Raw genomic sequence first — 27,655 nt, 5'->3', positions numbered from 1 at the left:
TATATATATTCATACAGTAAATGTTATTCAATAATTACAGTAAGATTCATAAAATACAAACACGTTTTTATATTTATAACACACATGCATTAATATGCCTGAAATACACTCCTCCATCTTCCCAACAACAACAGAAGCCCAAGCAAACCTTTTCTCCATCATTAACACCGTCATTAACATCATTCACTACCACGCAGTCCTCAACTCTTGTTTCTCACCCCTTATCCACCTAGATTGTAAGTTCCTATGGGAACACATCAAATATGATCACATCATATTTGTAGGCTATTACCAGATAATACCCTTACTCAACTGTCAGCCTCACTAGAACCTCTTACCTTTCATATTAACCCTTTGCTGTCCAGACGCAGCAGCCTTTTTATAACAATACACTTGCCTCATCTCTTGACAGCACAGCTCCAGTTACTATATGTTACCCCCGACAATTGAATAAGATTGAAAAAAATTGTAACCATAAAAAAGCGGCAAAGGTAGTCCGTAATCTTAGTGGTTCTACATAAACACGGCCAATTGAAGTCCTGGGAAAAAAGATCTATATAGAGTAGAGATCGATATAGAGGAGTAGCTTAAAACCATGGTATAACACCATAAAACATATCCACTGTGTCACTCTAGCAAAAACCCATTTCAAATTAATCAACAGATGGTATTTAGTCCCCTCTAGATTGAAGAGTATGTTTCCTTCTGTTTCACCTATGTGCTGGAGATGCCGCAAGAAAGAGGGGACGTTTATACATATCTGGTGGGGCTGCAGAAAAATCGTGAAAATGATCTATAAGGTATTTGATTTCATTAAAGCTATTACTGGGGTAGGGCTGAAAAGAACACCGGAAGTAGCTTTGCTAGATGGGTCAGAGCTGAGGAACAGTATTGGCACTTGGATTCTGTGCATTAGAAAAAAGCAATAGCGTAATTTTCTTTTTTCGTTTAAATGAGCAAGACGACGACTACCCCCCATTCCCCAAGGCAGCCCTCACTGACTGGCATTCTGTGTATTTGTATGTTGTATGATTTTATATATATCTGAGCATTTTTGAAAGATTTGCTGCTGTTATTAATGCATGTGTATGTATACATTTTTAATTTTGTAAAACTGATAAATAAGGATTTAATTAAAAAAAATCCCTCAAAACCCTAGCAAGTAACTTCAGAAAAAACAAAATGTGCCTGGCATGTGAAAAGGTACAAACAAAAGTTGGATTTTTTTCCTGTTCCATTAGATCTGTATCTGCAGTGGGCTACCTAGAAGTAGGGAGTCTTTGAAATTCTGGCTTTTAGTCTCATAGACAGACCTCTATTTGAGGTCCGATTATAAGACAACCTCGAATATAAGGAGGTTACCTTCTTATATTCGAGCAAATACGGTATATACTTTAGTCCATGGTGCTTGCACTCTACCTTTCACAAACAAATCCAATCAATGGTGTTCCACTGATCATAATAAAAGTCCCACAGATATTTACATATACACACAGTCTATAGCATGGCAAGAGACAGACAATAGCCTACATATTCAACCAGGAAGAGAAGGCGATATAAACAGTTTATCAGTCATACCTGTTGCTTGGGCAACAGCTTTTAGTAAAATAGTTTCTCCAATGCCAAGCTCAATCCCTTCATAAGCAGGCCCCAGGCGGTTGAGGGAAAGGTAAATGCAAGGTAGGAAATCCTCCGGAGACAAGGTAATCACAGAACGAAGAAAATTGCTAAGTGTCTCTATGTTCTTTAACCTGAAAGAAAATTACATTTAAAAGCAACCAGTGTCAAAATATATACAGAACACAGGAGAAAAAAAAGCTTATAGCTAGCATGAAAAATGTGTTGCAGTAAATTTGTTTTCTCTTGTCCATCTAGCAGCAATAATAGGGGTTTCTGCCCTCCTCCAGCTACCAAAATCTTTAAGAATATATATATATATATATATATATATATATATATATATATATATATATATACACACACACACACACATATACACATATACATATACACGCAAAAAAACTTTATTGGGGTAGGAGGAAAAAAGCTGCCACATGGACTAAGGGAAAATATATTTAGAGTGAAAAACATTTCTCATTCACATTGCAATGTCCGTGCGGCAGTGACAGCGGGGTGTAGAGCTGACTATACAAGGAAGGGTCAATAATGCACATGTGCCTGGATTACTGGGGTCTAGGTCTCATCTGTAAAATTGGATAAATGTATGCAAATTACAGATTTGTTTAGAGGCATAGATTTTTGCTGCCTATGTGACAGCCAAGGCTCTGCTAAAGTGTGATTTTAAACTAAAATTTGAAAGTTTATTTGACTACTTATGTGAGCAACACCATTTAAAATAATAAATAAAACAAAAAATATTTTTCAAGTCTGTTTTAGAGATTGGTTAGAAGGACGGCAGCACATGTGTTGGTTAAAACTAACCTAATTGGAAACGTTAGGTCTGAATAAAGGTAAGGCAGACAATACAACCGTGTCCAAGTGGAAAATATCGTATTTGCCCGATGATAAGTTGACCCCCCTAAATCTGAATATTAATTTAGAAAAAAAACCTGATTAGATAAACCTATAGGAAATAAGTTTTATCAGTAAATATTTGCATGTAAACATTTTTTTCATATTTAATAAAAACTATGATTGTGAAAAATGCATTTTTTGTATTTCCTTTTATTTGCCAACATGCCCCCCCAGTTAAGCACATCTGCCCCAGATGTGCCTTATACCCCCTACATGGCACTCTGCCTCCCAGATATGCCTTATACCTCCTATATACCACTCTGCCTCCCAGATATGCGTTATATGCCCTATTTACCACTCTGCCTCCCAGATATGTTTTATATCCCCCTATTTACCACTCTGCCTCCCAGATATGCCTTATACGTCACTATATGCCCCTTCCGACTTCCATCCCCAGACTTGTGCCCGGGGCTTCAGAATCCCTGGTATCGAGTGGAGCCAGCCGGTGGACATCTGCGTGATGCACGCAGGCAACCTCCGCTGCTACCGGGGACTTTCGCCGGGGCTTCTATGACTAAGCACTGGAAAGTCATAGAAGCCCTAGCAGAAGGGCCCAGGTAGGGACTGCAAGAGAGGAGTATCCAGGTCTCTTGCAGCACTGCGGGGATCCTCCTCTCTGTCAGCCGGGGGAACATCTGCACGATGCACGTAGACAACCTCCACTGCAGCTTGTCAGTACTTCCTGCCGGGGCTTCTATGGTGGAACACCGGATGGTCATGTCAAGCAGCAGCGAAGGTTCTGTGCGCATCGTGCAGACGTCCACCGGCTGCCAGAGAGGAGAATCCGGGTCGCCTGCAGCGTTGTGGGGGATCTGGATCTTAGTCTTGTAATCAAGACCTCTATTTGAGGTCTGATTAGAAGACAACCTCTAATATAAGACTATGGTTATTTTTCAGAGCATTTGCTCTGGAAAAAAACTTTTTTTATAATCTAGCAAATACGGTAATATGTACAGCAAGCTTATGCAGAAGCGTTCTCTGACTGACCTTTGTATCAAGGACCTGGTGGTGGTTAACAGATACACTGATTAGCCTTAGCATTATGACCACCTGCCTAATATTGTGTAGGTCTCCTTTCGCTGCCAAAAAAAACCCTGACCCGTCATGCCTGGACTCCACAAAACCTCAGAAGCGGTTTCTTGGTATCTGGCACCAGGATGTTAGCAGCAGATCCTTTGAGATTAACTGAAAGCAGTCAATGCCATCAGGGAATACCGTGTCCATGAAAGTGTGTTCATGGTCTGCAACAATGCTTAGGTAGGTGGTACATGTCAAAGTAACATCCACATTAACTGCAGGACCCAACTGCCATGTGTTCTCCAGGTAAGCAACGCATACGCACCAGGCCAGCCAGGCAATGTCAAAGAAAAGGTGATTCATCAGACCAGTCTACTGGTATATACAGTGGAATAAAGCAAACAGGATACAGTTAATCATAACACGGACCAGAAAGTCTTGCCGGACAAGCCTGGAACTGGAGACCCACTGTCAGGGCACATGGCTTGGAAGGTAGGCAAGTCTCGGACATGCCGGGGTCTGGTACACAAATCAGGATCGAGAACGTAGCCAAGGTCATACAGAGGAAACCAGAACAAGTAAATGGATCTTTAACTGCAAGCAGACTATGCAAAGTCCCAGACTGAAGGGCAGAGCAGGTATATAAGGGCAGGGCTAAACTCAGTAACGTGGCTCAGCTGTCCCAAGTAATTAGAAAGGGGTGCTCCAGAGAGGGAAGGGTGGCCACTGGTGACTGCAGCTAGACATGAGAATGATTATCGCATGGTCCAGGCTGGTAGGGTGGAACCCTGACAGGTACTGACCACTGCAGTTCAGTAACACTCACATAAGAGCTGCAGTTTTGGAGATGCTCACCCGATTCCCTAAAGATCACTTGAGTTCACTTGAGTTGCTTCTGCATTGAGATAGTCTCTTTTTCAAGTAGGCTATTTTAAGTAGGAGTTAAAAAGAAACAGGAGTTCCCTTGGAGGAGTACAACTGGTGGAAAAAGCTTTATTTGGTTGCATTCAATTACTCAGTCATCTGTTTTGGGTGCTTTATTTTTGGTGTTTTTTTCTTGTGTGCTGCAGCTCAGTTAATTGAGGGGAGTGGTTACCTAGCTTCACCTGTGTGGGGTTATCTATATAAAGCCCCAAGTAACTCACAGCGCTTGCTCACTTGAGTTGCTTCTGCATTGAGATAGTCTCTTTTTCAAGTAGGCTAAGAGAAACAGGGGTTCCACAAGGTACTGTATTTATACTGCTTTATATTTTTACTTTTAACTGTTTATTTTGACGGGTGTTCTTGTTTAACTGTTATTTTGTAGGTTCTCATTTATTTTATTTTATTTTTTCTTATACTTGATTATTAGTATGGTTATGGGAGTTAGCAAGATTGATGATCTGACTCAATGCACATCTTGTTTCATGTATGCATTCCTGGATGAATCCGTCCAGGGTCCATACCTCTGTGGCAGGTGTGAGCAAGTGGCTTCTCTGGAATCTCATATTAGAGATCTGGAGAAGCAAATTGCAACTTTGAGAGAGATAGACAATCTTGAAAGGAGTCTGCTGCTCACTGAGCAGAGTTTAGTGGGTGCAGGTAGTGAAGAGGGAGGAGATAAGTCAGCTGGGGAACAGGCATGTAGCTGGGTCACAGTTACACGTGGTGGTAGAGGGGGAGGAAAGGTTTAGCTAGTCCTGACCTTGTGCAGCCTAAATAACAAAATGGGAGAACTAGAGGCAATAGCATACACTAACCAATATGATATAATAGGCATAACAGAAACATGGTGGGATGAGAGCCATGACTGGGCAGTTAACTTAAAAGGTTATACATTATATAGGAAGGACAGAAAAAGCAGGAAGGGAGGAGGAGTATGCTTGTATGTTAGCAACGAGCTAAAGTCAAATATTAAGCATCTTGAAAGCGACAAGGGATTTGTGGAAGCTTTATGGATAGATATCAACTTGGGGCAAAAAAAGGGAAAAGAACTACTGGTTGGGATATGTTATAAACCACCTAATGTTAATAATGATGAGGAAGAGCAGCTGTTAGAACAAATTGAGAAAGCTGCACATCTGGGTAACGCGTTAATTATTGGAGATTTTAATTACCCGGACATAAATTGGGATAGAGAGACTAGTAGTTCTGCAAGGGGATCCAGGTTTTTGAACCTGTTAAATGACACCTTCATGTCACAACTGGTACAAGCACCAACTAGAAAGGATACTTGTTTGGATCTGGTGATAAATAATGTTGATCTTGTGTCTAACATTCAAGTGGGGGAGCACTTGGGTAATAGTGATCACAATATGGTCTCTTTTGAAATAAACTCAAAAAAGAAATTGCCCATGGGGAATACTAAAACGTATAATTTTAAGAAGGCGAATTTCAATAAGATAAGGGCAGCTTTACAACTTATTGACTGGCAAAAACTCTTCAGGGATAAAAATACTGAGGAAAAATGGAGTATTTTCAAACAAATATTAGCAGGGTACACTTCTCAGTATGTACCACTAGGAAACAAATATAAAAAACAAATTGAAACCGATGTGGCTTAGTGGGGTCGTTAAGCAAGAAATTAAAAATAAGAAAATGGCTTTTACAGCATTTAAATCAGACGAATCAGAGGCATCCTATATAAGATATAAGGAAGCCAATAAAGCATGCAAAAAAGTGATTAGATGGGCTAAACTAGAAAATGAGAGGGTGATTGCCAAAGAGAGCAAAACTAACCCCAAAAAATTCTTTAAGTACATAAATTCTAAAAAAACGAAGAATGAAAACGTAGGTTCATTAATAACAGAGAGGGGATTGTTGGTTAAGGAGGACCAGGAAAAAGCAGAAACTTTAAATAAGTATTTTTCCTCAGTATATGTTATGGAGAAACCTATGGCAATGGAGATACATAGGACCACTGAGAAAAATTTTCAGTCAAACTGTGAGTGGATGGCCCAGGACAAGGTGCTACAGCAACTAAAGAAAATTAATGTTAACAAGGCTCCAGGGCCTGACGGTATTCACCCACGAGTACTTAAGGAGCTGTGTCAGGAAATAAGTGAACCTCTGTTTCTAATCTTTCGGGATTCTTTTCTTTCAGGAATTGTACCAGAGGATTGGAGGAAGGCAGATGTGGTTCCTATTTTCAAAAAGGGTTCCAACTCTGTGCCCGGAAATTACCGTATTTGCTCGATTATAAGACGACCCCGATTATAAGACGACCCCCCAAAATCAAAATATTAATTTAGGAAAAAAACAAAAAGCCTGAATATAAGACGACCCTATAGGAAAAAAAGTTTTACCAGTAAATATTAATTCATGTAAATATATTTTTTAAATTTCCTTTTATTTGCCAACCTGCCCCCCCCAGTTATGCCACTCTGCCCCCAGAAATGCTTTATACCCCCCCTATTTGCCACTCTGCCCCATGATATGCCTTATACCCCTATATGCCACTCTGGCATATAGGGGGTTAAAAGGCATATCATGGGGCTGAGTGGCATATAGGGGGTTAAAATGCATTTCTGGAGGTATATATGCATATCATGGGGCTGAGTGGCATATAGGGGGTTAAAATGCATTTCTGGAGGTCCAGAAATGCATTTTAACCCCCTATATGCCACTCAGCCCCATGATATGCCTTTTAACCCAGCATGTACTGGCTGCCTTGGCTTGATAGGAGTGTGATTGCTGCTAACAGCAATCACACTCCTATCAAGCCAAGGCAGCCAGTACATGCTGGAACCTGGGGATTACAGCCTCCCTATGCCATGCTACAACCCCCACCCCCCTTACACATCCATGCTATCACACACAAACACACATTCACAAACATTTAAATACTCATTCATTCCATTAATCACACATACTTCACACATTAATCACACATACTTACCCAAAAACCCTCCCCCACCCCCTTACCTGAACTGCAGATCTCTCACTCGAAGACTTCTGCAGGGGACCGGCTGTACCAGCAACTTCTCTGGCCCCGCCCCCAGAGGAGGGAGGGGGAGATAGAGTTCTGTGAGGAAGCTACAAGCTTCCTGTCCTCCTGCTTCTAACGGAAGAGACGCTGCTCGCGACCGGTAAGCAGCATGGCCCCAGCCATTTTTTTGGGGTCTGATTAGAAGACGACCCCGATTATAAGACGAGGGGTATTTTTCAGAGCATTTGCTCTGGAAAAAACCTCGTCTTATAATCGAGCAAATACGGTATAGACCTGTGAGCCTAACTTCCGTTGCTGGGAAAGTATTTGAAGGGCTGTTTAGGGATAATATTCAAGAATTCCTTGGGAAGAATAGTATTATTAGCATAAATCAGCATGGTTTTATGAAACATAGGTCATGTCAAACTAATTTAATTGCATTCTACGAAGAAGTAAGTAGAAGTGTAGATCAGGGTGTTGCAGTGGATGTAATCTACTTGGATTTTGCCAAGGCGTTTGACACGGTTCCACACAATAGGTTAGTATTCAAACTGAAAGAAATTGGCCTAGATGCAAATTCTTGTTCTTGGGTAGAACATTGGCTTAGAGGTAGAGAACAGAGAGTTGTTATAAATGGTAAATTTTCAAGCTGGTCAAAAGTGGTAAGTGGTGTCCCTCAGGGTTCTGTTCTGGGACCAATTTTATTCAACATATTTATAAATGACCTGGCAGGAGGCATTGAAAGTCATGTTTCTGTGTTTGCAGATGACACAAAACTAGGTAAAGTTATACAGGGCGAGCAGGATATTACTGTGCTGCAGAGGGATCTAGATAGACTGGGGGACTGGGCACTCAAATGGCAGATGAAATTCAATGTAGATAAATGTAAAGTTATGCACTTCGGGGTAGCGAATGCACAAGCAACCTACACCCTAAACGGTAGTGAATTAGGGGTAATGACAAATGAGAAGGATTTGGGAATTGTTATAGACAACAAACTAGGCAACAATGTGCAGTGTCAGCCTGCGGTTGCTAAGGCCAGTAAGGTATTGTCGTGTATAAAAAGGGGCATCAAGTCGCGGAATAAAGATATAATTTTGCCTCTGTATAAATCAATGGTAAGGCCGCACCTTGAGTATGCTGTGCAATTTTGGGCACCTTTTCTAAAGAAGGATATCATAGCACTAGAAAGGGTGCAGAGGCGGGCTACAAAATTAATAAAAGGAATGGAGCACTATAGTTATGAAGAAAGGTTAACTAATTTAAATCTGTTCAGTTTAGAAAAACGTCGCCTCAGAGGGGATATGATAACGTTATATAAATATATTCGGGGCCAATACAAACCATTGTGTGGAAATCTGTTCATAAACAGGACTATGCATAGGACACGTGGTCATGCATTTAGACTGGAAGAAAGGAGATTTAGACTAAAGCAGAGGAAAGGGTTTTTTACAGTAAGGACAATAAGGATGTGGAATTCTCTGCCTGCAGACCCCCAAATTATCAGAGTCTGTACAGACATTTAAACTGTAACTGGATGGATACCTGGAAAAACATAATATTCGGGGATATAATCTTTAATTATGGGGAAACAGCTTATTGATCCAAGGAGAAATCTGACTGCCATTTTGGGATCAAGAAGGAATTTTTTTCCCTGGTTAGTGCAAAATTGGAAAGAGCGAAGCCGGGGTTTTTTGCCTTCTTTTGGATCAAACAGCAACAAATTAACAGATATAGGAAAGGCTGAACTTGATGGACGCATGTCTTTTTTCAGCCTATGTAACTATGTAATATGTAACTATGTAAGATTGTAAGCAGGGCTCTCTCCACCTAACGTGTATCGGTTTGTCTTAGTCTATCAATTCTCGTCTTGTCATACCGCCTGAATATATGTATTGTATTAAGCGCTGTGTAAATTGTTGGTGCTATATAAATAAAAGATAATAATAAAAAGTAGTCTAGCCATCACTATTTGACCACTGTCATCCTACTGCAGGGTCTTGACATCACCCGTCACCAACAAGATCTCACTTGTTACCAAAAAGGGAACCTTTAAACAAACCTTTCAAGTGAGGTCTATATCTCAGCAATGAAAAGAACACAACTTTGCTGTGGAAGGGCCGTATCATTGTCAGCCATCTACTTAAAGACTTAAATGGAACAAATAGAAGTTATAACCGTAGACCACTGCTTAAGCCAAAAAGTTCTGTGGAATGCAAAAAGACCCAAATCTCCAGTTGTGAGTTTAACCCCTTAAGGAGAGAGCAGTTTTTTTTTGGCACCCTTCAGGACAGTGGCTGTTTTCACATTTTTGCTGTGCCCATGTTTAGCTGTAACTTTCTTCTCTCTCATTTTGTATACCCAGACTAATTATATATTGTGTTTTTCAGGACAAGAAGTGCTTTCTTTAGATATGGTTATTTTGATTGTATCTAATTTACTATAAAAATGGTGGAAAATTAAAACTAATTTTAAAAATCTTTTACTCAATGCTAGTATTCTAACTTTTCATGCACTAATCAGCCTTTCTCAAAAATGTTTTTTCTTCCACATAGGTATGAGTATACAGCTCCTGTTATATGTCACTGATAAACAACACCCCATTACGTGTTCAGCAACAACTCCCGAATACAGTATTACCACCCATGCATAGGTTTCTTGGGTTGTTTGTTGGCTAAAAGGTCACATTTGGGATCTGGTCAGTTTGCAGCTATGCCCTATTTGGGACATCTTTGAGACCAGCAATTCAATTTAACCTATCAAACCATATATTTTTTGTAAACTAGACATTCTAGGTTATTTCAAATGCTGGTATTTTTAACCCATTCCATGCCGGGATATTTGGGAATATACAGCATTAATTTTAGGACTTGCTCATAAAAATGTGTTTGTTTTATATAAATAAAAAAATGTAAACTGGATGATTATCCTTATAATGTCATGGTGGGGTCTTTACTGATTTTTACAGCTTAAATTTTTTATATATTGTTTTAATTTTATTTCACTGATAAGTGAGCCGGGCTCCATTGACCAGCATGGTTGGCTGCAATACCTGTAGTCAATTTGCAGGGGGAATGCAAAGTTCTTAGGCTGGTCTAGATAAACCCTTTGGGAACTCTTATCTTGGACGGGCGCCATCTTGTTAGAGGCAGCATGTCAGGTGGCGGTTTGAAACGCTCCTAGGAGATTGTTGTGTTGCTGCCAGGCACGTCAATTGTTGTTAAGGGGATGTATTCCCGTGACGTGCCCAGCAAGTCAATTGTTGACAAGTGCTTATTAAACACAGTGGATACATCAAACCAATTCTGCTGCTACAGGACATGTCATTTGAGAAATCAATTCCTCCTGAGATTTGCCTTTCAAATATTCTTCAATCTGCAGAAGCCCCAATCTGTGACCTTGCACCTGCTGCAGTGGATAAAAAGGCTTTAATATGTGTCCCTGGTGATAAATACTCTGCATAATGCTTTCTGCCTAACACGGGGGGGAAGGATGGCCCCACATCTAATTTTCAACTAGAAAAATGCACACGTCCCAAATGTGGCCTTTTAGTTCCCCCAAAAAATGACAAACCCATGGGGTATCAATGTACTCAGGAGATGTTGCTGAACACATATTGGGGTGTCGTGTGACAGCGGCATATACCAGGAGCTGTAAATTCATACATACAGTATGTGTGTGGAGAAAAATACACACACAAAAATATTACTGCAAACTTTGAAAAAATGCTGGTGGTAAAATGTGTGCATGCAAAGAGTTAAAATACCAGCATTTAAAAATACCCTGGAGAGTCTAGTTTTCAAAAATATATGGTTTTATTGGGCACACTGAAATGGTGTATCAAAGATGTACCGAATAGGGCATGGGCAGTGGATCCCCAAATGCCAAAGTTCAACATTGAAAAATGTGCATGCCCCAAATGTGGCCCCCCCCCCGCAAACAGTCAGGCAAAATCATTCATGTGACGTATCGCTGTACTCAGAAGATGTTGCTGAACACATATTGGGGTGTTTTATGATAGTGACATATACCAGAACGAAAATGTGTGTGGAAAAAAAAATGACTACCACAAAGTTTGACAAAGACTGGTGGTAGAATTAGTCCATGGAAAGAGTTAAAATACCAGCATTTGAAATACCCTGGGGTGTCTAGTCTTCAAAAATATATGATTTGATGGGGTAAATTGCATTGGCCGGCTTCAAAGATACCTGAAATGGCACAAGGGGGAAGAATTACCAGATTTGGAAAAAATGGCTTTGAAATAGCAAAACACTACCTGTACTTATTGCCCCATAACGTGTAGAAAAAAGCAAAAAAACATTGGGTATTTCTAAACTCAGGACGAATAGTAGAATATATTTTTTCATTACCTTTTATAGATGAGTAAAAGATTTTTCAACTAAAAGTTAGAAAAAGTCATTTATTTTTCTAAATTTATCACCATATTTTATACTTTTTTAATAGTTAATAATATGATACAATCAAAGCAATGTCATCTAAAGAAAGCCCTTATTGTCCTGAAAAAAACAATATAGAACTTGCGTGGGTTCAGTAAACTGGAAAGAAGAAAATTACAGCTAAACACGAGAAGCGCAGAAATGTTAAAACGGCCATTGTCACGAAGGGTACAAAAAATAAAATCAGCCTTTTTCATAAAGGGGTTAAGATGAAAAACAGCCAAATCTTCCTGGCTATCATCTATGTCAGACAAAAACGCATGGCTAAGGGCAAAAAAACCCTTCATTCTTAGAGCTAGAACCCGACGTACCCTAACCATCTAATAAAGTTGATGGGGTGTTGAAATCACAGCAGAACGGCCTTCATGCAGTGTTTTAGATACATTGGCTTAACCCCTTCGTGACAGGCTGATTTTACTTTTTGTACCCTTTGGGACAATGGCCGTTTTAACATTTCTGCGCTGCTCGTGTTTAGCTGTAATTTTCTTCTTTCCTGTTTACTGAACCCACACAAGTTATATATTGTTTTTTTCAGGACAAGAAGGGCTTTCTTCTTGTTTTGAATGTATCATATTATTTGCTATGAAAAAAAGTATAAAATATGGTGAAAGATTTAGAAAACAATTACTTTTTCAAACTTTTAGTTGAAAAATCTTTTACTCATCTATAAGTTCTTTTACATTTTTTTAAACTTGAAGGTTCCCCCCTGATAGTGACATCAGTGGGAAATTTTCACATTTTACTATTTTTGCTAATTTTACTAATTATTAATTTTTTTTTATAATTTATTTTTACTAATCACACTGTGATTAGAAAGCTGGGCTCCATTGACTTGCATGGTTGAATGCAGTACCTGTATTCAACCTGCAAGTGGAGCCAGAGGTCTCTAGAGGGTCTGGAGACCATCTAGCGAACTTTTTCATCTTTATTATTTTTTTTCCTGGGCCGCACCCATCTTGTGGATGGTGAAGATTATGTGCAGCTGCGGCTGTGAGCGCTCCGGGTAATGCCTGATCGAGGCATTCCAGCGACACCATTTAAGTTTAGGAGGTGATCGTTGATCGCCTCCTAAACGCTTTTAAAAGGGGCGTCCGTCGCCATACAATGAGCGGTCGAGGTCGAGGCATTACAGCAACACCGTTTGAAGTCATGACGGTCCTGGCACGTCAATTGTCGTTAACCGTTTTCCGGTGACGTGCCTGGACTGTCAATTGTCATCAAGGGGTTAAAGCCAGGATACAAAAGGTTAACTTATGATTTCCACTTCTGTTGCCTCCTAAATACAATAAATATTTCTTATACTTTTCTTGCATAGGGGAACCTGTAAGCATCTGGGTATAGTGCTTGATAAAATATACCGTATTGGCTCGAATATAGGCCGCACTTTTTTCCCCCACTTTAAGTCTTTAAAGTGGGGGTGCGGCCTATATTCGGGGTCTAGCGCCCGACGCCCGGGACATGCAGTCCCGGGCGCCCGGCAGGCAGCGGGATTAGGATACAGATCCCCCGCAGCGGTGCAGGGAACCTGTATCCTACTGTCTGATACGCTCAGACAGCCTCCTCTGCCAGCACTTCCCACGGGGGGAGTGCCGGCACGGGAGGTTGTCTAAGCGCATCGCGCGGCCGTTCACCGGCAATGCGCCGCTGCCGGTGAACGTCCGGACGATGCATTTTACCCCCCTGACTTACCAGAGCAGACTCCCGGGTGTCTTGCAGGGCCGGCGGAAGACATCTACGCAATACGCGTATACAACTTCCGGTGCTGGCACCGGAAGTTGTATTGCGTAGATGTCCCCCGCCGGCCACGCAAGACACTCGGGAGTCTGCTCCGGTAAATCGGGGGGTGGGGTGGGGGCAGAGGAGGACAATGGTAGCATATCTCGGGGAGGGAGGACAGTGTCAGCATATCTCGGGGAGGGAGGACAGTGTCAGCATATCTCGGGGGGGGGCAGAGGAGGACAGTGGTAGCATATCTCGGGGAGGGAGGACAGTGGTAGCATATCTCGGGGAGGGAGGACAGTGGTAGCATATCTCGGGGAGGGGGACAGTGGTAGCACATCTCGGGGAGGGAGGACAGTGGTAGCATATCTCGGGGAGGGAGGACAGTGGCAGCATATCTCGAGGGGGGGGGACAGAGTGGCAGCATGTTTTTTGGTGCTTTTTTAAAGAAAAAAACTTTTTCTTTAAAAAAGCACCAAACTTTTAGGGTGCGGCCTATATACGGGGGCGGCCTATATCCGAGCCAATACGGTACATACAAGATTCTAAGATCTTCCAGATCTTAATGTATCTGAGGGACGTAACCTTCTTCCTACTTCGAAGAAGCGTCTCGGCAACGGAAACAGAGAACTCCCTAGCTCTCTAAAGCCTTTGTTCAACACCCAGGTCATTAGCTGGAATATCTCAAGGTTTGGATGGAGAAAATGGCTCTGATGAAGAAGGTCACTCCGGGCAGGCAGCTTCAAAGGGGTTCTAGAGGCTGAAGTTGATCAAGACCTCATCCCATATTTGTTCGGAGCCATCAGAATCACTGATGCACAGTCTTTTTGATTTTCTGCACGACTTTGGAGATCACAGAAAAAAGCGGAAAGACATAGGCGAGCAGGAAATGTCAGGTCTCAGCTTTCCCCTCTCAGGGCTGGAGCATAAATACATTTTTCTTTTATATTTTAAATGTGTTTATTTAACTATTGGCACTAATGGTATCAAGAAAGGTCCTAAAATGTGAAAATTGTACAGGTACACCAAACATTTTCCTCAGATCGGCAACAAAACCCATCCTGTCCACTGAGGGATGACACAGCCATTCTAACCCTACAAAGACACCTAACCAAGAAGGTTAGAGTGGTAGAAGAATGAAAACTTGTAAAATAACTTTAGAAAGTCTACATACCGAGCAGACTCATCTTCTATTCGTTCAAATGTACGTGCAACAGCTAGGTATGGAACTCTAGAACACAATAAAAAATGGTTATATATTGTACAAAAAGTACTACACTATACTTCAGTGTTAAAATTCCCAACATAATTTACTAGTCCTAACACAATTGAGAATGCAATGTATTTGTTTTGGACTATAAACGGAACATCCTTTTACAACTACAAAACAAACATGACAAGCGTTAAAAAGAGTGCTTAAGGTTGACACATTTTCCAAAATCTCTCAAGAGAAAATGTTTCCTCAGTCTTACCACATTAATGAAGACTTGTTACTGACAATTTTTTTTTTATTTGCAGATTTATATACAGTAGGGGCTCCTTCTCCCAGACATTCGATATAGTGTTTTGTCCCTACACCAACATTTATACCAGTAGGCCCTCTACAATCATTCTTTTTTTTTTAATAAAGGGCAAACTTACAACACTGCTGATATAACTATAAATACTAGATAATGAGCAAAGTTTATTGTGCCTCAAATCAGTTGCAAATCAGACTAACCATGACCTTATTATAATTCCAAAAAGCAGGCTTCAATATGATTAATTCTACCTGGAAGTAGAGCCCTGCGCGGGACTGCTTTTACACTCCCACTCCCGCTGATTTTTTGACCAATCCCGCCCGCACCCGCAATGTGGGTGTTCCGCTCCCGCCACATTTGTGGTCAATTAAGCCCACCTCCTTACCTGAACCGCAGATTTCCCACGCAGTCCTGCAAGGCTGCCCTCGAACTGCTCCCTCACAACATCTCTTCTCTTGCTCCGCCCAGGAAGAAGGCGGAGTCACGGGAAGTGACGTCACATCACGTGACTCCGTTTTGTTCCTGGGCGGAGCAAGAGAGGAGACACTGTAAGGGAGCAGCGAGAAGGCAGCCTTGCGGGACTGCGTGGGATTACCGGGACCTGCAGGTACAGTGCCTGACCGCCCGCAACACCAGCAAGACCGGACGCAACTTTCTTTCCTCCCAGTGCAGTCCTCTACCTGGAAGCTTCTGAGCATAGGCAGAAATCACCTTCCTTTCTGAAAGGCTTTTGCTAAACCCAGTTTCCTCTCAAGCACAAGCCAGTTTACATGAACAGCATTTCAATAATGTGGCAGTTCTCTGGTTGCAAAATGGCATTATATATAAAATATAAATAATAAATTAGGCCAATATCTGTATCATCTGCGTAATGAAATTTTTTTGGAAGTAATGCTGCTATTGCATTTTACAACCTCCCCTTGCACTGGTTTGTATATTGTGTATTATATGAAAGACAGGCACTATTATACAATAGAGAACCTTCATTCTGTTACAGTGTACTCAGCTTTGCTGTGTAACGTGAATGATATCTTTAGGTAACAGGAGCAAATGTTGAAAATGTTTCTTGGGAGTGTGCACTGTAAATCATACCAGTAAAAGAAGAAACTATACAGGAGAAAGCAAAATAAAATACAGAAAACAGTGTCTTTCTCTACTCACTTTTGTCCATGACTCCAACAAGCATCTGTAACAATGTGATAATAACTTTTTGATGGGTTGTATTCTGTCTGTTCTTTCTGGGTTTCTGGTCCAAATGTGCTAAATGGGAGGGGAAAAAAAGAAACACCGTACTTATCAATGAGGGAACAGCTGTTGTCTGGGACCCCCCCCCCCAAAAAAAACTCGGCAATCCCTGTTAGGTGTGCATGTGATATCTCTGAGCATGTCACATGCTCATTGACAAGGTTGTCTGCTTGTATGTGTTCGGCAACATTTAGGACGTGTGTGTGACAGAACCCTCCATCTCTGGGGCCCCTGGAGAGGCCTAAGAGCCAGCCTCCTCCCTATCGACTATGGGCCCAGGCCTTGTAGAGACTTCTGAGTGTGGACACAGGGGGTCAGTTTCTACTGATTTTCCCTATGTTTTACTACTCTCAAAACTGTAATGTCAGCTGGACATCCTGTTGTAGGAAGAAGGCTGATTGTCTTTGCATGATTGATTGTATAGGCGTGAAGTGTTTCCCCGGTCATTGTGTGAGTTAGCCCTTGTCTTAAGACCCCTTGTAGGTATGACTAGGTGTCACTGCTGCATACCCAATTATCAATTAGACAACAGGTAGCTGATAATCCTGTGGGCTCCTGTTATCTCTGTGCCCTGGCCATTGTCTGTCGCAAGCCAATTATATGTCACAGTGTGCATTTTTCAAATTAGAATTAGACATTTGGTCATCCTGCCCCCAGTGTTATTTGGGACATTGTTAAACCCGGCAAATTCACTTTACCCCATCAAATCATACATTTGGTTTTTAAAGTAGACACCACATAGGCATTTAACATGCCAGTATTTTAACTATTTCCATGTGAGAATTGTTGGAAGATACAGTGCTCATAAAAATATTTTCCACACAATATATACACTCACCAGCCACTTTATTAGGTACACCAGTTCCAATGCTTTTTAACACAAATAGCTAATCAGCCAATCACATGGCAGCAACTCAATGCATTTAGACATGTAGACAACTTGCAGAATTTCAAACCGAGCATCAGAATGGGGATTTAAGTAACTTTGAACATGGCATGGTTGTTGGTGCCAGACCGGCTCGTCTGAGTATTTCTGCTGATCTACTGGGATTTTTACACACAACCATTTCTAGGGTAGAGGACTGCATTGGGAGGCCAGACACTGTACCTGCGGGTCCTGGTAATCACGCGCAGGTAAGAATTCTTACTTTCCTTGCCATTCCAGGTGGCACAGGTAAAGAATTAGCAAGAGTGGGAGTCAAGGATTCCAGTCTGAAGGACACGGCGACCAAAGAGAGACGAAGGTTCAGCCTGTAGTGCCTTACGAACGTATGGATCGACCTCCAGGTCGCTGCCTTGCATTTAAGAGAAGGATTCATGCCAGAGAGTTCCGCCCAGGAAGTCGAGAAAGATCTGGTTGAATGTGCCTTCAGGCCGAAGGGAGGTTCTCTTCCCGCAGAGATGTAACATTCAGTGATCGCATCTTTAAGCCAGCGACTAATGGAAGCCCTGGACCACCGACATGCCCTTGCGGGCCCCCGCAAATGACAGAAAGAGGGAGTTTGATTTCTTCCAAGAGGACGTACGAGAGAGAGAGATAAATCAGGATACACCTCCGCAGGTCTAGCGAGTGGCGTTCCACCTCCTTGGGATTCTTGGGGTCCGGACAGAAGTTAGGTAGGACGATATCTTGATCCGAGTGGAAAGTCGAGACCACTTTAGGAAGAAATTCAGGTGGCAAACGAAGGATTATGCTGTCTGGAAGAATCCTGAGAAAAGGCTCCACTCTGGAGAGAGCCTGGAGCTCACTCACTCTCCTAGGATAGGTTCTCGTCCATGGTCAGGTTGCTAAGGTCCGAGAACCAGATTCTTCGGGGCCAGAAAGGAACAATCAAAATGATTTTCAGAGGGCTTACCTGAATCTTCCGGAGAAAAATAAACGCTAGATCGAAGTCCCAGGTCTGCGAGAGTGTTTCCAGGGCTCGAAAAACTCCTCTACCTGTTTGTTCAGATGTCTATCTGAGGAGTGCCCCATTTCCTTGTGATGAAGGTGAAGACCCCCTTGTTTAAGGACCATTTTCCCAGAATCACCGATTGTCTGCTGAGGTAGTCTGCTTCCTGATTCAAGGAACCTTTCACATGAACAGCGGAGAGGGTGCAGTAGCTGAGCTCCGCCCATCCGCAGATTTGAACGGTCAGGGTCTGCAGGCGTCTGCTTCTTGTGCACCCTTGCTTGGCGAGGTAGGCCATGACGGTGACATTGTCCGAAAGGATCCTGATAGACTTGCGGTGCAGGATTGGGAACCAGAACCTTAGAGCCCTCCAGCAGTTCTAGGTGATTGATGTGCAGCTTTGATTCTTATGGAGACCATGTTCCCTGGGTGATTTCGTTGCCCATAACAGCTCCCCAGCATCTCAAGCTGGCGTCGGTATAAATTATTACCCAGCCACTCGCCTGCCAAGGGAGTCCCTGCGAGAGATTCCTGGCTGACAGCCACCATCGGAGTGATGCTAGGACGAAAGGGGAGGTGAGAACCTTCTTGTGTAAAGACGTCATGGAGCGGTCCCAGTGGTCCAGCAGAAACTGTTGTAGAGGTCTTGCGTGAAATGGATGAGGTCATTAGGCCGAGTAATGACATAATGGATCTGATGGACACCTTCTTGTTCTTTAGGACCGTGCGTGTGAAATTCTCTCAATCTTCGGATCTCGTCCCCAGGGAGAAACGTCTTCTGTTCGTGCAAGTCGAGAATCATCCCCAGGAAGGTAAGCCATCTGTTTGGAAGCAACTGAGACTTTTGTAAGTAGACTAGACATCCCAGACTCTGGAGGATCCGAAGAGATGGGATTGGAGTAAGGTTACCGAGGCCGCTATGAGGAGCCAATCGTCCAGGTATGGGACTACTTTGCCCCAGCGCTGCAGAATCGGCCGGCGCTTTATAAATAAATGTAATGTACTTTTATGCCCTTCTGCCTCGGGAAGGCCACGACCACAGACATGAGCTTTGAGAAACATTAAAAACTTACCTGAGAATTTCCTTTACTTGTTACTTCCCGGTAGCATAGGAGATAGCTCCGCCTATTCGAATAGGGCAGGAAAGATTTAAAACCCCCAGAACCTCCCCTTTACCCAAAGTGAATACAAAAGACCAAATAGAGTAAACAAAAAAGCCTTTATTTAGGGAGGGCAGAAACATTTGCTACCGGGAAGTAACAAGGAAAGGAAATTCTCGGGTAAGAATTTAATGTTTCCCTTGTTACTCCTGGTAGCATAGGAGATATAAAAAAAGACACTTAGGGAGGGTAAGACACAACGGACTCCAAGACTCTTCTACCAAATCTGGCATCGTCCAGACCGGCGGATTGCAGTCGGTAGTGTTTGATGAAGGTATGAGCATTCTTCCATGCCGCAGCTTTGCAAATCTGTTCAATAGGCACTCTGGAAGCCTCGGCACAAGATGTCGCGACTGCCCGAGAGGAATGAGCCTTGAGACCAGAGGGAGGTTCTTTACTGGCCGATAGGTAGGCATGAGAAATAGCAGAAATCAACCATCTAGCTATAGATGATTTTGAAACGCCAAGACCTTTTCTAGAACCAGAAAAGGAGACAAATAGATTCAAAGACCTTCTCCATGGAGCAGTCTTCTGTAGATAGACCTCCAAACACCTGCGAACATCCAAGCAATGGAGATGGCGTTCCTTGTCATTACCAGGCTGAGGACAGAAGACCAGAAGGACAATATCCTGATGGTAATGGAAAGGTGACATGACTTTAGGAAGAAAATCCTGAGGAGTACAGAGAACCACTCTATCGTAAAAAAACTGGAGGTAAGGTTTTAAAATGCATAGAGACTGAATCTCGGCTGTTCTAGCCGATGTTAAAGCCACCAGTAGGACCACCTTCCAGGTGAGAATCTTGATTGGAATATCCTCGAGAGGCTCGAAGGGAGGAGACGCAAGGCTGGATAGGACAAAATTTAAGTCCCAGGAGGACATCAGCGGCCTCTTGAATGGACGAATTCTAGTGATAGCCTTCATAAAACGTGATATCCAAGGGTGAGTGGCTAATTGTTCGGGCAGGGAACTGAGGGCAGCTACATGGACCTTCAGGGTGGCCGAGACAGACACTTATGGAAACCTGCCAGGAGGAAATCTAGGACGTCACTGAGAGAAGACAGGACCTTGGAGCTGTCTGGTAGAACACCATGAGGAGAAGGACTTGCGGATCTCATCACACCTGAGGTTGGTAACTTGTTTTCATCAAGGTATCAACTACGCCTTTAGAGAGACCTGCCTGAATCAAAGTCTCCCTTTCAGGAGCCATACTGAAAGACTGGAACAGGCGGGATTTGGGTGGAGGACAGGCCCCTGATGGAGCAGGTCTGGTTTGATCTCCAACCTTAGTGAGCTCTCTACAGACAGACGGATCAACTCCGGGTACCAAATCCTTTTGGGCCAGTCGGGAGCTATCAGAATCACCCGACATCTGTCCCACTTGATCTTCCGGAGGACCCTGGCGATGAGAGGAAGAGGGGGAAAGATATAACCCAGATCGAAGGACCAAACCTGAAAAAAGACATCCAGAGCTAAGAGATGGCCTGCTGCTGACAGAGAATAAAACAGAGGGAGTTTCTTGTTGGCTGTAGTAGCCATGAGGTCGATCTCTGGAACCCACCAGATCTTCGTCATATGATGAAACGTCACATAGCTCAGGCTCCACTCTCCTTAAAGAACAGAAGTTCTGCTTAGGAAATCTGCAGTGACGTTCTCCTTCCCATGGATGAAGACGGCAGAAAGGTGAGAAAGATGAAATTCGGCCCACTTCCCGATTTTCTGAAGAAGACTTCCTAACTGAAGACTTCTCGTGCCTCCTTGTTTGTTCAGGAAAGCCACTACCGTGCGATTGTCCGACAGAATTCTTACCGCTTTCCCTCGCAGTCTGGACTGCCATGAGAGGAGAGCTTTCCAAACTGCCAGAAGTTCCAGCATATTGATATGAAGATGGCGCTCGTGGTTGGACCAAAAACCTTGACGGAATTCTTTGTCCATCGTAGCTCCCCAACCGGATAAACTGGCGTCCGTGGAAACGACTGTCCAAGTGGGCTGGGTCCAGACCAGACCTGAACCCAGCCTTTTTGCCTGAAGCCACCATCTGAGGGAAGAACGAACTCTGGGAGGAAGAGAGACTGTCCTTGAAAGTGCCGGAATGGATCGATCCCATGACTTCAGGACTAGACATTGTAGAGGACGGATATGAAGAAGAGCCCATGCCACGGCAGGCCTTGTAGAAACCATCAGTCCAAGAAGTCGCATGAGAAGCCGTAGACTGGAAAGACATCTGGAAAGAATCAAGCTGGTAAGGCTGATAATGTTCTGAATTTTGTTCTCCGGCAGAAAAATCTTTTGACACGTAGTGTCCAGGATAAACCCCAGGAAGGGAATTATTCTGGTGGGAAGCAGGTGGGATTTTCGAAAAATGACAATCCATCCCAAATCCTAAAGCATGGAAACAGTCCTGTGAATCTGCTGAGACAGAAGATCCGGAGAACCTGCTGCCAGAAGCCAGTCGTCTAGGTATGTGACTACCTTGATTCCTTCTTTCCTGAGGAAAGCCACGACCCGATAGTAGTTTCGTGAAAATTCTCGGCGCTGAAGTGAGACCGAAAGGAAGGGCTTGGAACTGGAAATGACGAGTCCCTGATGTAAACCGAATGGCCACCGAAGGAACCTGAGAATCTTGCTTGATGGGAACATGGAGATAGGAGTCTTGAAGATCAAGAGTAGCCAGGAAATCCCCTTCGGAAAGAAGTTCCACGGTGGATTTGATAGATTCCATCCTGAACTTCCTGTAATTCACGAAGTTTCCTGATGGTTTGGGAACCACGAAGATGTGGGAGTAAACACCTCTTCCTCTTTGTGCAGCAGGCACTTTGATAAATACTTGTTTCTTGACAAAATCCTGCACCAAATCCAAAAGCGCCTTTCTCCTGGAAGGATACGCGGGAGGTGTAGAAATCATAAAACGCTCTGGGGGAGTGCTGACAAGCTCTAGACCTTACCCTCTGGAAATGATCCCCAGGGTCCAAACGTCTGAACAAACAGGAGCCCAAAGGTGAAAAAAAAATTCAGCCTGCCCCCTACCGCACAACTCCTGGCGTCATGGTCTCTTAGAGGCTCCATCTTCATGTTTAGATGAGGAGGGTCCGCCTCTACCACGGAAGGCTCGAAACCTGGAACCATAAGGTCTGTTACGAAACAGAGACTGGGGTCCAGTATCTTGACCTCTGGAGGACCTGAACGGATTTGGACGAAAACTAGATAAGGGTTTACACGTTTAGGCAAGAAGTACTTATCCCCAGTAGCCTTTTCCAATAAAGTTTCCAGCTCTTTCCCAAACAGATCTTTGCCAGAAAAGGGGATCCCGCGCAAATGGAAGCTAAGTCTGCGGACCAGGCTTTGAGCCATAGAGCCCTTCTAGACACAATCCACAGGCCCTAGCAGCCATGCGTACGGATTCCATAGCCGAGTCACATAAAAAAAAATCAGCAGCGCCCTTCACATCTGAGATGACACAGAGGATATCCTCTTCTCCTGCACCGCTTAGGATATCATCTTCAATTTGCTGAAGCCATAAGCGCATAGGCCTAGCCACTGAGGCTGCTGCAATGCCTGGCTTAAAGATAGCTGCTGAGGCTTCAAAAGATCTCTTAGCTGCCCCTACTGCCTTTCTGTCCACGGGATCCGAAAAATGAGAGGAATCTTCTAAAGGTATAGCAGATCTTCCGGTGGCTCTGGCCTGGGGCATCTTTAGGCCGAGAGCAGAAGCTGCACAGTTTGGCCGATGGGTCATGCAGGGTCTTTTTGTAGGAAGAGCAGGCTTTATGTTTAGTCTTCCCCGCAGATTTCCTATGTGGAGAGCTCTCAGGAGGGTTGTCTCAATTTTTATCTGACATGTCAGAGAAAAAACACAAAAAGGTATAACCACGGAAAAAAAAAAATAATTAAAAGGAAATCTCCCTCTGAACAAGAGAGCCAGCACATACTCGAATAAGGCAAAACACAGTCCTCAGGCACTGACAGGCACAGCAGAGAGAAACAGTTAATGCAGCAATACATGCAAACAACAGAGGACAAGGAGAGATCTCACCCAATTCGGCGTTTTTATAGAGGCATTTAGGTGTACGGGACCGGAAGACACCATTTTCCAAAGGCCCCCGCGTAATTGACCTTCCGTGGTCTGATCCGTGCGCCGGAAGTGACGCGATAGGGAGAAACCCGGAGGTTGCCAGACCAGGTGGCGCAACAGAACCTGTTGGAAGCTCTTGTCCTGCCGTGCTTCATCTCTGCGGTTCCTTTGGACGGAAGGTGCCAGTGCCTGGAGGTTATAACCCAGTGAGCCCCCTGGGCTGTGGGCAGAGTGCCGGCAACGAGGATTCAACCTCGTATAAAACAGTTTTGCTGCAGCCGGAGCTTGCCGCGAATCCCTGGATCTGCATGGGACCACTGCCTGGATGCCTGAAAACGGATGGCCCCCCGGGGCTCCAAGAAAATAACAAAAGGAGGTAAGGAACAACCGATGCTTCTACCTGAGTAGGGCAAGAAGGGGGAGGTCTTTATTTTATTTTATTTTTTTATAGTTTCCTGCCCTACCTGGTAGGCGGAGCCTTTCTTCACCTGTGCCACCTGGAATGGCAAAAAAAGTATGCCACGAAGAATGAAGGCACTTCTGAAGGCAAAAGGGGGTCCAACCCAGTACAAGCAAGGTGTACCTAATAAAGTGGCCAGTGAGTGTATATTTATACACACACATACATATATATATATATACATATATATATATATATATATACATATTATATCTTTTTTTATGTTTTGTGGAACCGGAAGGTTCCCCTGATGGTGACATCAGTGAAAAATTATTTTTTACCATGTTACTATTTTCACATTTGTTTTACTAATCACATTGTGATTAGAAAGCTGGGCTCTAATGACTTGCATGGTTGAATGCAGTACCTGTATTCAACCTGCAAGGGGAGTCAGAGTTCTCAGGAGGGTCTGGAGACTCCCTCTTGGAAACTTTAGACACCTTTAATTTGTATCCTAGGGTGGGTGTTCTGTGTTATTGAATGCCTCGCTATATCGTGGCATTTGAGCTACACCATTGAAGTTTAGGAGAATATCATTGATCTCCTAAATTCTTTTAAAAACGGGCGTACGCCGCCATACATTGTATGTTGACGCCCCGGGGAGGCATTAAAGAAACACCGGTTGGGCTAAGAAAGCGAACGTCGGTCGCTTTCTACACCCGTTTAAAGCCATGACAACTTTCGTTAACTGAATGTTTTTGCGTGACGTGTCAGGACTATCATTGTCGTCAAGGGGTTAGGAATAATGCTTCCTGATGTGTACAATATTGTCATGAACACACATATATATATCTATATATATATATATCTATATATATCTATATAGATATCTATATATATATATATATATATAGATATCTATATATATATATATATAGATATATATCTATCTATATATATATATATATATAGATATATATCTATATATATATATCTATCTATATATAGATATATATCTATATATATCTATCTATATATATATATATATATATATATATATATATATATATAGATAGATAGATATATATATATACCGTATTTATCGGCGTATAACACGCACTTTTTTAACTAAAATTTGAAGCTGAAATCCTACCTGCGTGTTATACGCCGATAAATCCTAGAGCCAGTGGCGGAACTACCGGGGTCGCAACTGCGACCGGGCCCTGGAGTTCTGCCAGTCAAGGGGTGCCGAGCGGTTGCTGAAGACGACCGCTCGGCAACTCTCGGGCCCCCCTGACGGACAGAAATCCAGGACTCCTCTTCTGCCGCCGCCGCCGCTGCCTGCCTGCCTGCCTCAGCGCCGTCTGCCTCAGCGCTTCAACTCCTGTGTCGGAAGCGTGAGGCGTTTGTCTCGGGTGCCGGCGCTTCACGCTGGGCGCCGGCATATGACGTCAGACGTCAGCAGTGAAGCGCCGGCAACCGAGACAAACGCCTCACGCTTCCAACACAGGAGTTGAAGGTAAGTGACCGGGGGGGGGGTTTAGGGGGAGAGAGAGGGGAGATCCTGAGAAGGGGGGTTAGGGAGGGAGAGGGGAGATCCTGAGAAGGGGGGTTAGGGAATGAGAGGAGATCCTGAGAAGGGAGGCTAGGGAGGGAGAGGGGAGATCCTGAGAAGGGAGGTTAGGGAGGGAGAGGGGAGATCCTGAGAAGGGGGGTTAGGGAGTGTGTGTCTGAGTGTGTTTGTGTGTGTCTCTGAGTCTGTGTCTAAGTGTGTGTCTTAGTGTGTGTATGTCTTAGTGTGTGTGTGTCTGAGTGTGTGTGTGTCTGAGTGTGTGTGTGTCTGAGTGTGTGTGTGTCTGAGTGTGTGTGTCTTACTGTGTATGTCTTAGTGTGTGTGTCTGAGTGAGTGTGTCTTAGCGTGTGTGTCTGAGTGTGTGTGTGTCTTACTGTGTGTGTGTGTGTGGTTTCCCAGATAGCAGTGATTCTGATGAAGTTTTTTTTGTTCAGTTTTTTTGTTCAAAGAGGTGCTTTTTCTTTCATATTTGCCTTATAAGTGGTATAAATGTTATAATAAATGTTATAATGTAATAAATATTATTCCAACATTAAGTTCATAGCTTCCAAGTTAAAATTATTTTTTCTTACTCAAATTTACTTGTTAAAATGGGGGTGCGTGTTATACACCAGTGCGTGTTATACGCCGATAAATACGGTATATATATATATATAGATATATATATGTATTTATAAAATCTATAAACTTACCTGCCATCAACTGATTTTTCAGACTTGGTTGAATGACTAGGTATAGAGTTGGTAATAGCCGTTTCCAAAGCAATTTCATCTTCCACCTTCGGTTTCCTTGGAGCTGCAAAATAATGTCCATGCCCATGTTAAAATAACCAATGAAGGAAAGTCAACTGTATTAACAAATCATTAAAAGACGATTAAGACAGAAAGAAGATGTAGGTGAAAAAAAATCAAGCAGATCTTTGTAAAGCCACTATACAACATGTCGATTAAATCTCAAATATATAATATATTAAAAAATATATATGGTTTACTCTAATCACCTTTAAGGAATTATCAGCTATTTAGGTGTAACTGAGTCCCCTTATACCAGACATGTTAGCATTGAGCCAGCAATGTTTGTTCCTGCTGACAGGGAAGACCACAGGCTGTCTAACGAAAGCCTGATCTCTCATGTAACTGCAAGGAACACCACAGCCAGTGGGAAAAAATATAATAAATTTATGTCTTAATGGTAATCTAGACAATTTTTATAATAAGTTACGTCGTTATGTAGTTAAAATAGACACTATTTGCACTAAATATTGAAATTGATGTTATATATTTGACTTACACAAGTCAATGGCTTATTATTTTGGGAGAAATTACAATACCTTGTTAGCACTTGTCGCACATATTAAACACGGTTTCTTAGGTTATCATAAATGATTATTCCCAAAACCTTCTCATTTGGTGCTTTTCTTGACATTTTTTGACATATTACCGTATTTGCTCGATTATAAGACGACCCTGATTATAAGACGACCCCCCAAAATCTGAATATTAACTTAGGAAAAAAAAGAAAAAGCCTGAATATAAGACGACCCCAAAGGAAAAAAGTTTTACCAGTAAATGTTAATTCATGTAAACTATTTTTTTTAATAAAAGCTATGATTGAGAAAAAGATTTTTTTTGTTTTTATTTCTTGTATTTTCCAACCTGTCCCCCAGTTACGCACATCTGCCCCCAGGCTTGCCACTCCAATATGGCACTGTGGCCCATGATATGCCTTTTAACCCTCTATATGCCACTGTGCCCCATGGTATGCCTTTTGACCCCCTATGTGCCACTCTGCCTCCAGAAATGCCTTATACCCCTATATCCCATTCTGGCATTTAGGGGGTTAAAATGCATATTATGGGGCAGAGTGGCATATAGGGAGGTATAAGGCATTTCAGGAGGCAGAGCGGAATTAAGGGAGTTAAAAGGCATTGTATAGAGCACTCTGCCTCCAGAAATGCCTTATTACCCTATATGCCACTCTGCCATTTAGGGGGTTAAAAGGCATATTATGGGGCAGAGTGGCATATAGGGAGGTATAAGGCATTCCAGGAGGCAGAGTGCTCTATTAAATGCCCCCTTAACGCCATTCCAGAAATGACCTATGCCCCCATTTAACACACACACACCCTATACCCCCATTTAACTAACTAACACACACA

General features: G+C 42.9%; 1 protein-coding gene across 3 annotated transcripts in view; it reads right to left on the bottom strand.

Annotated features, from left to right (window-relative positions):
- LIG1 (DNA ligase 1) overlaps positions 1 to 27,655 on the bottom strand; it is a 193,576-nt gene that overhangs the window by 86,000 nt on the left and 79,921 nt on the right. For all 3 annotated transcript variants that reach the window (XM_053451461.1, XM_053451460.1, XM_053451462.1), the window contains exons 8-11: positions 26,190 to 26,292; positions 16,317 to 16,415; positions 14,810 to 14,866; positions 1,579 to 1,751 (exon numbers count right to left, since the gene is read on the bottom strand). In XM_053451461.1, the coding sequence (XP_053307436.1) occupies positions 1,579 to 1,751; positions 14,810 to 14,866; positions 16,317 to 16,415; positions 26,190 to 26,292 (432 nt within the window). The remainder of the gene's footprint in view (positions 1 to 1,578; positions 1,752 to 14,809; positions 14,867 to 16,316; positions 16,416 to 26,189; positions 26,293 to 27,655) is intronic.

This window comes from Spea bombifrons, chromosome 12 (assembly GCF_027358695.1).
Source record: "Spea bombifrons isolate aSpeBom1 chromosome 12, aSpeBom1.2.pri, whole genome shotgun sequence".
In the NCBI taxonomy this organism is placed as follows: domain Eukaryota; kingdom Metazoa; phylum Chordata; class Amphibia; order Anura; family Pelobatidae; genus Spea; species Spea bombifrons.
The sequence above is the reverse complement of the archived record's forward strand: the minus strand, read 5'-3'. Positions and strand labels throughout refer to the sequence as shown.